At 41.8% G+C, this 15,466-nt stretch overlaps 1 protein-coding gene across 2 annotated transcripts in view; it reads right to left on the bottom strand.

Moving 5' to 3' along the window:
• Positions 1 to 523: 523 nt before the first annotated feature.
• The window catches only part of ZNF346 (zinc finger protein 346), a 73,294-nt gene continuing 58,351 nt past the window's right edge, over positions 524 to 15,466 (bottom strand). For both annotated transcript variants that reach the window (XM_056811661.1, XM_007474127.3), the window contains one exon: positions 524 to 808. In XM_056811661.1, coding sequence (XP_056667639.1) covers positions 748 to 808 — 61 coding nt within the window. In that variant the 3' untranslated portion in view covers positions 524 to 747. The remainder of the gene's footprint in view (positions 809 to 15,466) is intronic.

The raw sequence follows: 15,466 nt of genomic DNA, 5'->3' as shown, positions 1-15,466 counted from the left end.
TCTGGCTCTCCAGTGGCCTCACAAGGGAGTAAATCAAGACCTGAGTATCATGGAGAACTTTTACATCTCCTCTAAGATCCTGAACTCTGAAACTCCTCTTCTTTCCCCTCCCCTCCCCTCTGCTTCCTATCAATTTTCTCTCATCCTTTTCTTTGCCCTAATTATGACTTTTCATCCCTCAGTCCTTTTCTAGTCTCCCAATCTATAAATTATTCTGGCCATTGTTCCTTTTCTGCTTAATCTTGACTCTATGCTTTGCCATTTCAGTGATGACCTCTCTATATGCATATCTGTCTGCTAGATGATGTCTTCTATGATGTGGGGAGGGGAGATAGAGGCAAAGATACTTGGAAATAAATTCTATTAATAGGAAAATAAATGCCTTCACCTCCACCCTCGACTCCTTTGTCTCGTGATTTTCCACCATCTTGCCCTACTCATCCTCAACCATAAATAACTTCTAATATATATATATATATATATATATATATATATATATATATATATATATATATATATATATATATATATATGTATACCAACTCTTTTCCTACTACCAAACACTTCCAATATACTGGAGAAAATCTCCAAAAGACACAGCCTGGCATCAACCACAAAGATTTATGCTATCTAACCTTGAGTGGGCCCTCACTGGTAGAATCATGCTTTTTATTCATGACTGGACTGACTCTGCATTATACTACTCAAAATGGTTATTATGCATCTTCTTTCTCTTCAGATTCAACATCAGATTCCTCCGTTAGTTGGTGATTTTTCCTCATACCTTAATGAGAAAATTGAGGCCATCCTAACAGGACAAAAAAGAAAATTACAAATGTTGGAGGGGATATAAAAAAACTGAGACATTAATGCACTGTTGGTAGAGCTAGAAACTAATCCAACCATTCTGGAGAACAGTTTTGAATTATGCTCAAGGGACTATAAAACTGTGTGTATCTTTTGACTCAACAACAGCACTTCCACCCAAAGAGATTTTTAAAAAGGATCTATATGTACAAAAATATTTATAGCAGCTCCTTTTGTAGTGGCAAATAATTGGAAATTGAGGGGATGTCCATCAATTGGGAAAATGGCTGACCAAGTCATGGTATATGAATGTGATAGAATACTATTGTGCTATAAGAAATGATGAGCAGGATGCTTTCAGAAGAGCCTGGGGAAGCCTTATATAACTGATGCAAAGTAAAAGTGAGCAGAACCGGGAGCACACTGTACAGAGTAACAATATTGTACAATGACCAACTGTGTATGACTCAGCTATTCTCTGTAATTCAAAGATCAGAGAAAATTCTGAAGGATCTATGATGAAAAATGTTATCCACTTCTTGAGAAAGAACTGATGGAATCTAAATGCAGACCAAAGCATATTATTTTTAAACTTTCTTTTTTTGTGTTTTCTTTTACAACACGACTAAATCTGGAAATATGTTTTATGTGACTGCACATGTATAACCTTTATCAAATTGCTGGTCTTCTCAATGGGGGGGGGAGAGGAGGGATGGAAGAGAGTTTAGAACTCAAAATTATTAAAAATAGAGGTTAAACTGCTGGGTTTATACCCCAATAAGGAAAAAGACTTGTACAAGAATATTCATAGCTGCGCTCTTTGTGGTGGCAAAAAATTGGAGAATGAGGGGGTGCCCTTCAATTGGGGAATGGCTGAACAAATTGTGGCATATGTTGGTGATGGAATACTATTGTCCTCAAAGGAATAATGAACTGGAGGAATTCCATGGGGACTGGAATGACCTCCAGGAATTGATGCAGAGTGAAAGGAGCAGAACCAGGAGAACATTGTACACAGACTGATACACTGTGGCACAATTGAATGGAATGGACTTCTCTACTAGCAGCAATGCAATAATCCAGGACAATTCTGAGGGATTTATGAGAAAGAACACTATCCACATCCAGAGAAAGAACTGTGGGAGTAGAAACACAAAGGAAAACAACTGCTTGATCACATGGGTCAATAGGGATATGATTGAGGATGTAGACTCTAAATGGCAAATATCAAAAATATGCAAATAGGTCTTGATCAAAGACAAATGTAAAACCCAGTGGAATTGCTCTTTGGCTACAGGAGGGGGGAGTGGAAGGAGGGGTGGGAAAGAACATGATTCATACAACTATGGAAAAATATTCTAAATTAATTAATCAAATAAATAAAAATAAATAAAGGTTAAAATTGTTTTCACATGTAATTGGCAAAAAATAAAATATTAAAATTGGGGAAAAAGAAAATTGAGGATATTGGATATGAATTTCCTTCTTTCCCAATTCACAATCTCTCTTTTTTCTTTTCTATTCTTTTTTTTCCTCTCTATGTTTTCAACAACCTTCTTTCTCCTTCCTTAAATTTTCAGAAGTGGCCCTTTCTCCTTGCCAAGACATTAAACTGTCTATCTGTATCCTCAATCCCACTTCTTTCCATATCCTCTGTCACCTTGCTCCATAAGGCAATCTGTCCATCTCAAGTATCTCCAGTCCTTCTTGATTTATTCCTTTTCTGCTGTCTACAGAATTGTTCAAGTCTTGTCCATCCTAAAACAAAACAAAGTGAAACAAAACCCAACAAAAACAACAAAAAACTCCTTTTCATTCCACTGTTACTTCAGGCTACTAACATATCTTTTCTGTCTTCACCACTAAAATTCTAAAATGATTGTTTACTCTCACTGCTTTGACTTCCTTACCTTTCCACTCATTCTTCAGAATTCTACATTCTAAGGGTAGCTAGGTGGTGAAGTGGATAGAGCACTGGACTTACAATCAGGAAGAATCATCTTCATGAGTTCAAATTTGACTTTAGGTACTAAATGGCTATGTGACCCTTGGCAAATCACTTAACTCTGTCTACCTCAGTTCTTCATCTGTAAAATGAGCTGGAAAAGGAAATAGCAAACCATTCCAGTATCTTTGCCAAGAAAACCCTCAAATGGGGTCACAGAGAATCAGCAACAGGGAACTGAACAAAAGCAATTAAAGACGTATATGAATAGCATACAATTGAGATTGTTCTTATCTTTAGGGGGCAGTTAGGTGGCTCAGTGGACTGAGCCAAGGCTTACAGACAGGAGGTCCTGGGTTCAAATTTGACCTCAGACACTTCTCAGTGTCCCAAAAAGAAAAAAGAAACCAAACAAACAAAAACCCCTCTATGTTCTAGTTTCTATTCTCCTATTCTCTATAGCAACAGTTCTTCCTTAAACCCATGATAGCATTTGCAATTGGTAACTACTTATAAAAGAGATCCTCTTTTATACCATTGCTTCCAGTGGCTCCTATCTCTTAAACCACTTCTATAGCTCCTTTCTGCTTATTCATCTTCCTCCTGCTCCTTAATGGTGGTAATTCCAATCTTTCTCTCCTAGGTCTCCTTCCCTCTTCTTTCTCCCTTAGAAATCTTATCTATTTTATAAACTGGAGGAATTCCATAGGGACTGGAATGACCTCCAGGAATTGATGCAGAGTGAAAGGAGTAGAACCAGGAGAACATTGTACACAGAGACTGATACACTGTGGTACAATCAAATGTAATGGACTTCTCCACTAGTGGCAATGCAGTGATCCTGAACAACCTGGAGGGATCTACAAGAAAGAACACTATCCACATCCAGAGAAAGAACTGTGGGAGCAGAAATACAGAAGAAAAACAACTGCTTGATCACATGGGTGGAGGGGATATGGCTGGGGATGTAGACTCTAAAGGAACATTCTAGTGCAAACACCAACAACATGGAAATGGGTTCTGATCAAGGACACATGTAAAACCCAGTCGAATTGCAGGTTGGCTATGGGAAGGGGTGGAGGGAGGGGAGGGCAGGAAAGAATAGGATTCTTGTAACCAAGGAATAATGTTTTAAATTGACTAAATAAAATTTTCAAAAAAAAAAAAAAGAAATCTTATCTATTCCCCAGATTTCAATGATTTCCACTACACAGACATCTCCCAGATCCACATCTCTAGCCCAAATCCCTCTAGTTGAGTCACTCATCTCTTGTGGTATGTCTAGCTTCATCTAGATGTCTGACTGGTATGCAAAATTCATGTCCAAGACTGTGGTTATCCTTTTCCCCCAATTTAGCTTTTTCCAAAAATCCCCTGCTTCTGTTTATAGCACCCCTATTCTTTCATTCGCTACTCAAAACCATGGAGTCAGTCATCTTTTATTCCTTCTTTCTTACCCTCCAAATATCAGGAGTCCTGTCAATCTCTTGATATATTTTGCTTCTACATCACTTCTATTTTCATATATATCCTATTCTCTCTGCTTATTGAGCAAATAGGAAGAAGAAAGAAACAAATGGTTTAATAAAACTCATCATTATATAATGGAAATTTGAGAATATTCAATGTTCCATACCCACAGACACCCTTTTCTCATTTCTTCTCTAGGGTATCTATCCCCTTTTCTTCCCACATGGTACCATCACTTGTTCATCACCTTTTTTTTTAAACCCTCACTTTCCCTCTTAGAATCAGTATCAAGTATTAGTTCCAAGACATAAGAGAGATAAGGACTAGGTAAGTAAGGTTAAGTGATTTGCCCAGGGTCACATAGCTAGGAAGTATCTAGCTACTGAACCACCTAGTTGCCTCTTGAACACTTAAAAAAAAATTACCACTTAATTAAAAAAAATTTTAAACCCTTACATCTCTAGGCCTGGCTCTCAATCCACTGAGCCACCCAGCTGCCGGCTCCTGCTTTATTTTTTAAAACTGCTTTATTTTATTCTATATAGACTTTTGTAAAGTCTCTTAAAAACAAACAAACAAACACCAAACTTCTATCTTAGAATCAATAATAAGTATCAGTTCCAATGCAGAAGAGCTAAGCGTGTTAATGGAGCTATGAAATTGGTATAACCATTTTGGAAATTTAGAATTTTGTAAATGGTGACTAAAATGTCTAAATCATTTTTCCCAGGGATACTACTGCTAGGCTTATACCCCAAGGAAGTCATTGACACACAAAAAAAGTATTATTTATTCCACTATTTATAGTAGCTTTTTTTTTTTGTGGTAGTAAAGAATTGGAGAAAAGTAGATGCCCATCATTTGGGGAATGGAGAAACAAATTGTGGTACACGAGGATAATGGAATATGACTGTGCTGTAGGAAATGACAAACAATGAATATAGAGAAGCAGGAAAAGAACTAACTGAACTAATGCAGAGTGAAGTAAGCAGAGCCAAGAAAACATATGCAATGATTACAATAGTATATAATAGTGGAAAGAACAACTACCACAAAACAGTAAAAAAATTAATGTTGTCAAATTACAAAGACCAAGAGCAGCTTAAAAAAAACAAAACCCTTACTTGCCATCTTAGAATCAATACTATGTATTGGTTCCATGGTAGAAGAATGGTAAGGGCTAGACAATGGGGGTTAAGTGACTTGCCCAGGGTCACAGAGCTGGGAAGTGTCTGAGGCCAGATTTGAACCCAGGACCTCCCATCTCTAGGCCTCTCAGTCCACTTATGCCCCTACAAGCATAGTTTCAAAGAAAAGAGTGAAGATATCTCTCTTCTCTTCCCTAAACCCCACTCTTCGACTCCTTTGCAGAAGTGGGGGGTAATCAATGGGTTTTCTGACTTTTTCAATTCATTGATCTGTTGTGCTAATTTTTTCCTTCTTTTCTTTTACAGATTCTCTGTTATATGAGATGGCTCAGTGAGAGGGAAGAAGTGGAAGGATGGAGGTGAAAATAGAGTCAATTTAAAATCAAAACATAATTTTAAAAAGAAAAAGAGCAACATGCTTTAGTGGACTATAAACTGAAGGAGTTAACTCACCAGACACAAAAAGGTATGGGGGCAGCTGGGTGGCTCAGTGGATTGAGAGCCAGGCCCAGAGATGGGAGGTCTTGGGTTCAAATCTGACCTTCAGACACTTCCTAGTTGTGTGACCCTGGACAAGACACTTAACCCCCATTGCCTAGCCCTTAGCAGCTCTTCTGCCTTGGAACCAATACATAGTATTGATTCTAAGATGGAAGGTAAAGGTTTAAACAACAGGTATTATCCATTGCCTCAGCAGGGCAGGAATAGTACAGGCACAGTGTAGAATACAGGAGGGTATAAAATAATTCTGTTGGACTTTGCCCTGCTCAGATCACATGGGGAGCTTCCTGCTCAGTTCTGGCCAGCCACTAATAAGCTTGAGTGTGTCTGGAAGAAACAGGGAGAAGCCCAGGAGATCATGCCATGGCCCTGGGGAAGTGCAGACTTAGGAAGGACCCAACAACTATTTTTGGCCCCAGGGAGGTAGAAAAGCAGTCTGTGGATGCTATAGAGTGAGGTGATATAATGGATAGAGCTCTAGGCCTTAAAGTCAGGAAAACATGAATTCAAATCTAACTTGCAGCGCATATTAGCTGTGTGACCTTGGACAAGTCACTTAACCTCAGTCTGCCCCAGTTTCTTCATTTGTAAAATGGGGACAACTATAACACCTACCTCCTTGGGTTGCTGTGAGAATCAGATGTAAAGTACACAGCATAGTCCCTGCCACATAGCAGGTGCTTGACAAATGCCCGTTTCTTTCCTCCTTTAATGAATTAGGGTAGAGGGGGCAGCTGGGTAGCTCAGTGGATTGAGAGCCAGTCCCAGAGATGGGAGGTCCTAGGTTCAAATCTGGCCTCAGACACTTCCTAGCTGTGTGACCCTGGGCAAGTCCCTTGACCCCCATTGCCTAATCCTTACCACTCTTCTGCCTTGGAGCCAATACACAGTATTGATTCCAAGAAGGAAGGTGAGGGTTTAAAAAAATGAATTAGAGTAGAGATTGAACCCTGTGATATGACTAGATGAAGAAATTTCCTATGTCAGTGCAGGTTGGAAACTTCTTTGTGCCTCAGTCTTGCATAGCATTGAGAGGTTGGCACTTGTTCAAACAGTCTCTCTCTGAATGGGATTTGAACCCACATCTTTCTAACTCAGAAGGCAGCTCCACTAAGCTGCATGGTCTCCTCCCTTGGCAGAAATGTAATGAGCTCATTGGGGAGGCAATTTGGTCCCCTCATTTTGGCCCTTTATTCAAAGGCTGGAGGATCGAGTTTGGCTGTTCAGAATCGGATCTGAATGGGTGCCAGCTCAGAGAGTTTGCGCAGATGTATGGTCATCCTGTCCTCTCCCTTCCTTGCTATTGCTCAGGCTCTCCTCCTGCCTAGAATAAGTTCTCTATGCATTTCCATCTGCCAAGGTCTCTTTATTAGAGGCCCAATTCAGATGCCACCTTTCCCAGGAAAGCTTCCCAGATCGCTTCCTCACGAAAAGTGACTTTCCTTTCCATAGTTCTGCCTTTGCCCCCTTGATACTCATCTCCTTTCCACTGTGTATAAATTGTGCAATTCTCCTTAGTTTCCTGCCCCATGGTCTGCCATTAAATAATTGCCTCCTTGAGAGCAGGATTTATGTTAGGTATAAAAATATACATGTGTGCATGTTCCCCACCCCCCCTTCACTCTCCCACTCCAGCTGACTACTACATGGTCCTGTTCAGGATAGACATGTAGTTAAATGTTTGTTGAAATCAAATGAAGCCTAGAGGGAAAAGGAGGGGCTCTGAGGGAGGGGGAGGGAAGCATGTTTAGTGGAAGAACTAGCTAGCACTACGCTTTGGCTGGGGCAAGGGGTTCCCCTTGCTCCCAGAAAGGAGTTTCAAGGAAATGGCCTTACTCTAGCCCCTCCTAGGAGTTTCCCATTGGCCGAGTGATCTTCCATCTCTTCTTCCATTCCAAGCTGCTTTTGGCGCAGACTGGGCTGCCTATCGACCCTCTGGGGGACTGAGAAATCTCCAGTTTGGATCCTGGGGTAGTCTTCTAGTCTGCCCCTATCCAAAGCACCACAGGCTAGGTCCTCCCTGGGAGGCAGAGAAGGAGGGAGAGAGGGAGGGAGGGGGAAGCTGGGCAGCCTGGAGTCTTTTCCCAGATTTATAACCAGAGCCAGTCAAACAAAAACCCCTTCATCTGTCTGGCTCCCACTACTGCCGATGCCGCCTCCCTGTCTCCTCAATTGCAAAAAGCTCCCCCAGATTAGCAGGCACCCACAAGGGTTCCCTTCCCCTTCTCAGGCCCTCTCCTCCGTTTTCCCTTCCCCCTCTCCTCAGGGCTCCATCTCACCCCTCCCTTCTGCAGCTGGGCCCCGATACTGGATACGGTAACGGGCACTTTATAGCTCTTCCAGAACCTCTGTACTGCAATGTCTGACAGGGACAGGAGAAGCTCTCACATGAATAGAGGCATCTTGAGGGAGGAGAAACCTTAGCCTTATACCTAATGGTCTTTAGAAAAGCCATCAGGATGCTCTTATCTCATTTTCTCCCTTTGTGGATTTGAATTCTTCCATCTTCACCTTCCTAAAAGAGGAAGGATTCAGGTACTGACTAAGAAGTCCTTCCTTGCCCTTGGGCTGAGCTTGTGAATGTAGGACAGTTCTCTATAAGGAGAAGGTCCTTCTCCTCCTCCTTTTCCTCCTCTTCCTCCTCCAAGTAGAATCAGCTTCTAGGTCTGGTCTTGGTGTCAACAGTATTGCTTTTGGATGGCAGTCGGTTTCAATGACCAGCTTGGGGGAACACTACTAACTTTGTTATTCCAGAGCAGGAAGTTACTTACTGGCCCAGCTTGGTACCTTAGCCCCAACCCCAATCCCAGGCCCTGAGACTTGGGCTAAGCCCTTGTGAGCTTTGTGAGACGTGGGCCTGGGATGCCAGTTTCCTGCTCCACTTAGGATGAGCTTCTGCCTTTAGCAGCTCAGAGCATGGCACCAAGCCCTACCTCCCTTCTAGCTAGCCTCCAGAGGAGTCATCTAGAGAACCCCACTTCTCTTTTCTCTTTGCTACTGGGGGAGGGAGGTGGTTTGGAGACAATCTCTGAGCTCTCTGCCTCCTTGGAACCTTCAAGGAGTCCCTGCAAAGCTATGCCTTCTCCAATGCTGGATACCAGAGCTATTTCTCATTCATACCCTTAACGTGAGGAAGTTTCTTTACCCCTCTCCAGAACCTACCCTCTTCCTCTGGGCACATCTGTACCCAATTTCTGAACTGGAGACAGCAAAGCCACAAAGGATGGGAGGGGCTGTGGAAGCCATTCTTCTTCAAACCACCAAGAGCTAATGTGGAGACAGGGAGGCTGAGGTAGGGCTTGGCCAAGTTTGGGGGTGGGGTGGGGGTGGGGTCAGTTCAAGACTGGGAAGGGAGGGGACCAGGAGCTTCCAATGGGCCCAGATGTCTCTGAAACAGACCCTAAAGCCATGGTCTCATATAAAGGTGATCAGCATCATCCAGTGTAAAAGAAGTAGATTTTGAGTCAGAGGATATAGGTTCCAACTCTCCCTCTAACAACTTATCACCTGTGTGATCTCAGCCAAATTGTTTCTCTGGGCTTAACAAGGAGTGGAACTACATGATTTCTAAGGTTCCTCTTTTAGCTTTAAAGTGATGATCTTATGATTATACTTGTAGACAGCAAATATGATCCTATCCTAAGAGAAGGGACTTTTGTCAGAACATGGGTCCCGATTTTTGGTTTAGAAAAGTCACTCACTCTTACCTGAAAGCTCTTAAAAGTCCCCCTTTTCAGATAGTTAGAAGTCTAGATTAATAAAATGACTTTTCATAGAGGTAGTAAGGGATCAGAGCAGGGATTTGGACCTAGTCATTCTGACTCTTTCTGTTACACCATGATACCTCCTTAATTGGAGAAAAGACATCTTCCATTAGAGGAGGGTGGAGTCCTGAAATGTATACAAAGGGACAGGAGGAGTGATGGTATAAGGATATAGGCACCTTACAGGACGGTAGTGGCTGGGAATATTTTCTCTCCTTCATGGTTGCATTCTGGATCTGTTGCTTCTTCCTACTGGGATCGAATCTGATTTCTCTACCCATAGTTACCTTAAGTTTCAGATTCAGTCAGGAGAGAGCAAGAGGGAACAGAGGAAAAGCTGATTTGGCTGAAGCTAATCCTGGAAGAAGAGAAGACCTGGGCATAGGCAGTGGAGAAACCTTGGACTGAAGATTCCATTTTTTCATTCTCTCTTATTGCCAGTGATGTGGCTGGTTGATTGCAGCCTGACAGGTGGGTCCTTAGTCTGTCCTGGCTTCAGGGTTTCTGTCTGTGAGGTAGAAGGTGGCTTAGAAATCTCGTCTAACCTGCTTGTTTACATTATGTGTACATACACAGGCAATGGTGGTATGTTGGAAGAACTAGATTTGGATTCAAAAGTCTAAATCTGTTACTTAGTGTGTGATCTTAGGCAACTACTTTACTTTGGGCCTCAGTTTCCCCATTCTCTCCAGCTATAAATTTTATGCATTTATGATCCCAGGGGCTTGAGTAGGACAGGAAGTGTGCAAAGAATAACCAAATGTTCTACATTTCCAGCTCCAATGTTAGTAATTTGGCCTTCACCCTTGCCACTTTTGTCTCTGGCTTGGGTTTTAGTTATTGGTTCTCAAAGTGTGGCCTGGAATCCCTGAGGGTTCTGAGGCACTTTCAGGGGGGTCTGTTAGATCAAAACTATCTTAATAATATTATTTGTCTATTAAAACTCTTCCCTTTTCCAACTACACATCTGTGTGAGGCTTTATTTTCTTTACATACTTCAACCAAAATAATATATTGTAACAGATTGAATGCAGAAGCAGATATGAAAATCCAACGGTCTTCTATTAAAACAGACATTAAAGAGATTTGCAAAAAAAAATACATAAAACAATGCCACTCTTCTAATTTCTTTTTGCTTTGGAAAAGTTATCATAATACATTAGTAAGAATTAAAAAAAATTGTCAGCTTGAATTTCTAACATGGTAAATCTCAATAGACATAACCCATATAAACAAACAAAAACTCTTTGGGATTCTCAATAATTTTTAAGAGTGCAAAAGGGTACAAAATGCAAAATAAATAATCTGGATTACATCAAATTAAAAAGTTTTTGTACAAACAAAACCAATGTAACCAAAATCAGAAGGGTAGCAACAAATTGGGAAACAATCTTCATAAAAACCCCTGACAAAGGTTTAATTACTAAAATTTATAAAGAACTAAATCAATTGTACAAAAAAATCAAGCCATTCTCCAATTGACAAATGGGCAAGGGACATGAACAGGCAATTCTCAGCCAAAGAAATCAAAACTATTAATAAGCACATGAAAAAGTGCTCTACATCTCTTATAATCAGAGAGATGCAAATCAAAACAACTCTGAGGTATCACCTCACACCTAGCAGATTGGCTAACATGACAGCAAAGGAAAGTAATGAATGCTGGAGGGGATGTGGCAAAGTGGGGACATTAATTCATTGCTGGTGGAGTTGTGAATTGATCCAACCATTCTGGAGGGCAATTTGGAACTATGTCCAAAGGGAGATAAAAGACTGTCTGCCCTTTGATCCAGCCATAGCACTGCTGGGCTTGTACCCCAAAGAGATAATGGACAAAAAGACTTGTACAAGAATATTCATAGCTGCGCTCTTTGTGGTGGCCAAAAATTGGAAAATGAGGGGATGCCCTTCAATTGGGGAATGGCTGAACAAATTGTGGTATATGTTGGTGATGGAATACTATTGTGCTAAAAGGAATAATAAAGTGGAGGAATTCCATGGAGACTGGAACAACCTCCAGGAAGTGATGCAGAGCGAAAGGAGCAGAACCAGGAAAACATTATACACAGAGACTGATACATTGTGGTACAATCGAAGGTGATGGACTTCTCCATTAGTATCAATGCAATTTCCCTGAACAATCTGCAGGGATCTAAAAAAAAATACTACCCACAAGCAGAGGATAAACTGTGGGAGTAAAAACACCGCTGAAAAGCAACTGCTTGACTACAGGGTTGGAGGAGATAAGACTGAGGAGAGACTCTAAATGAACACTATAATGCAAATTCCAACAACAGGGAAATGGGTTCGAGTCAAGAACACATGTGATAACCAGTGGAATCATGGGTCGGCTATGGGAGAGGGAAAGGCGGGGGGGGGGGGGGGGGGGGGGGGGGAGGGGAGGGGAGGAAAAGAAAACGATCTTTGTTTCCAGTGAATAATGTATGAAAACGACCAAATAAAATAATATTTAAAAAAAAAAAGAGTGCAAAAGGGTCCTAAAACCAAAGAGTTTGAGAATCTTGGTTTAGGATATTGGTAGACATTTGAACCACCTCACCGTCCAGTCCTCTGGACAAGGTTTGAAGTAGGAATAGGACTGAATAGGTGTGGGAGTTGGGGAGGTAAAGTGGGTGGGGGTATGGACAGATTCCGAGAAGTAGCATTGGACCAGGAATCCAGAGACCAGTTATAAGACTTGGGAAAATCCCCTTTCCTTCTTCATCCATAAAATGATAGGGCTGTACAAGTTGGCACTTTCTTGAAGATTTTTCAGTTTTGCCTAGGGATGGGGGTATGGGTGTTTCCATTTCTCTATGATTAGTGGGAGACTGGTGCCCTCTGGTGGTCACCAGGAGACTTGGCAGGTCCCTAAGATCTAGGATAGTCTAATCCCTTTGCAATACATACTGGATGGTCTTCAAAAGATGCTGTGGTCAGATCATCATCTTGCAACTAACCTGGTGATGAGACTCTATGAATGTAGCCAGGATGGTGTGTGGTCTGGTGTGAAAACATCTGGCCCATTTCCAGGCGTGTAGGCAAAGCCTCACCAGTTTGCATTCTAGTGTAACCTTTCTGAACTTGATATCCCTTCCATGCTATGATGAGGTAAGTTGTGAAATAACTCTGTTGGAGGCTCCTCCAAATAATAATGTTCTAAAGCATATTAAGGTTTACAGAGAGGTATCAGGAGGAGACTGTTCTAAGGCTCCACTCTCCATCCCTGTGACTTCCCAGATTAAATCTCCCTTTCCTAGTCCCACTCCTCTAGATGTGCTCTCTTCTTTCAGATATTTTGAAAGATCAGCACTTTTAATGACCTCCAAATTTTTCCTGAAACAAAAGCCCCATCTTTTAATAGTCTTCCAGTAGTGCTACATGGAATACCAGTCTTCATGGAATTTAAAGTTGTAGTTCATCTGAAAGATGGTAGAGAGGTATAGGGAAGTATGAGTAGTGTAAGAGGAGGTTTGACATCTTGGAAAGACATGAGCTGGGAAGAGCTGCAGAATTCTACAGCAGTGGGGGATGGACGAAAAAGGAAGACAGAACTTTGGAAAGAGAGGAGAGAAGGGAGCTGATCCAGTAGTTGGGGACCTGACTTCTGTCTGGTACCACAAGCCAGAGAGGTTAGCTCTGGTTAGTTTCCTGATCCAGTGATCTCTTTCCCTGTGATTCCTGACCCAGATCTCACCAGAAGACAAGCCAATTGGACAGGAAACATAAACTGTCCAACAAGAAAAGATTTCCATCTACCTCCTTGAATTTGAACTTGGAACACTCACTGTGCAGCCAAGAACCAGTCTTCTTTATTCTGACCCTAAGGGGTCAGGTGAACCAAACCTGATCTGTCTTGACTTTGGGGAGGGGGGATATTAGCTAATTATGGACCCTTTCTCCCTCCTTCCTTTCTGAACATCAATTCCTTACCCTCCATCTGCCCCATTCCCTTTTCTGTTTCCCTTCAATAAATTCAGTTAAGAAGATTCAGTAATTGACTCAAACTATTACTAGAGGGAAACTTGAGAGCGAGGTGGAGGGAGGTGACATTTCTTTCCCCAAGAAGAGAACTTATCACCATAAACCTCTTCAACAAGATCCTTCATAGAACCCAGCAAAGTTGAAGGCAGCCATAGTGAGGGAGGTTTGTCAGAGAGTGCTGAGGGGGGAAAGACAAAACCATTCTCCTTTCTCTCCCCTGGCTCATCAACATCGCCTCCTCACTCTGTCCCTGCCTTAGAAGGGGAAGACTCCATTTCCTTTATCACCTTTTTCCCCCTTACCACAAATCTCTCTCTGTTTTTACCCTCTATTACAAGTGGCACCCCAGAGATAGAAGGATCCATCACCAACTGCCATTCTTTGACAGTTGGAATTCTCTGGGCAGGGCAGTCATCTTAAGGGACAGTATACAGGGAGTTAATACATAGAGAACAAAGAAGGGTATGTGAGAGAAGAAAACCCAGAGACTTTTTGGAAATGGAAAAAGCCTGGAATGGCTGCAAAGATTCCAGTAGCAGTGGGGGATGGGCTGAGAAGATTTGGAATCCCAAGGAAAGGAACCCAGAGAGAGGCAGTTGGAGCCAGGGTCTCTGGCTTTGAGTGAGCTTCTGAGAAGGTCCGATCTTTGACTGGACCCTGATCCCAAGAAACCCTTTCTTTCATTAACTCCTGATCTCTATACTCCCTAAACCCCTTCAACAAGTAGACAGAAACTGAAAAGAAGAGAGTCCTCAAGAAGAATCATCACAGTCTCCTCTCCTGAACTGAGGCACCTGCTGGGCAGGGCTAAAGCCAGGGTTCATCACTCTGAACCCCTCAGGGGCTTGAGGTCATTAAGCCCAAATCACCTCAACTTTGGAGGGGAAGGGTTTAGACAGCTTGGGATTCCTCCTTCCTCTTCCCCTTTGCCTCAATCTACCAGCCTTTCCCAACTTCTTCCTACATCCCCTGTTACATTAGAATAAATTTTATTATCCACTATAACTGGCTAAAGACTGAATAAAGGACAGTTATAATTGAGGAGGGGAGAATGTGGTGATCTCTCTCCCCCTAGAGAAAGAATTTTGCTGGGAAGAAATAGCTTAGCTGGGGGGAGTAACAAGACAGATTTAGTAAGGAGCCATCACAGACTGAAGGCTGAAGGGGGAAACCTCACTCATCCTCCTCTTTCCTGGCCACTTTAATACCAGATACCCCTGCTTTGCCTTGCCTCAAGGGGGAGAGGACTCCATTCTCTCTTTATATATAGATATACCATCAAATACACTCCTCGATTATAAGGGACAGTCATAATAAGAAACCATAATGATTCAAAAGTTATTCTGGACAATGTTGGTGGGATCCATCCTGGCATGTTGGGGATATTCCTTCATCTACAATACCATTACTGATATGATTGATGACACCATTAGGACTATATTCAACATTAATAAGTACTGGAACAAACTGCCATTTGAAATATCTACACTATGGCAGACTACCACAAGCATATGTAGCTTTAGTAGCTATTGGGAAGGCATGCACATATATCACAAAAGGAATTAAGATAATCTTGGAAAAGAAGGCTATGAACAAAATAACAGACAACAAACTAGAAACATTATTCTCTCAAATACCTATTATAACTGAGATATGCCAAGAATATAGCATGAGAAAGAATGGGAACCTAGGGAATGGGACTGAGACAGTGACTGGGGAAGTGGCTACAGATACACAGACATGAGCAAGAGCAACAAGGCATCCAATTTACCAACAGCAATAGCAATAGCAGTGTGTAATAACAAAGTTATGGTAAAGAAAGAAACCAGCTATCAACCTGAATCTCA

Source organism: Monodelphis domestica, chromosome 1 (genome assembly GCF_027887165.1).
Source record: "Monodelphis domestica isolate mMonDom1 chromosome 1, mMonDom1.pri, whole genome shotgun sequence".
In the NCBI taxonomy this organism is placed as follows: Eukaryota; Metazoa; Chordata; class Mammalia; order Didelphimorphia; family Didelphidae; genus Monodelphis; species Monodelphis domestica.
The sequence above is the reverse complement of the archived record's forward strand: the minus strand, read 5'-3'. Positions and strand labels throughout refer to the sequence as shown.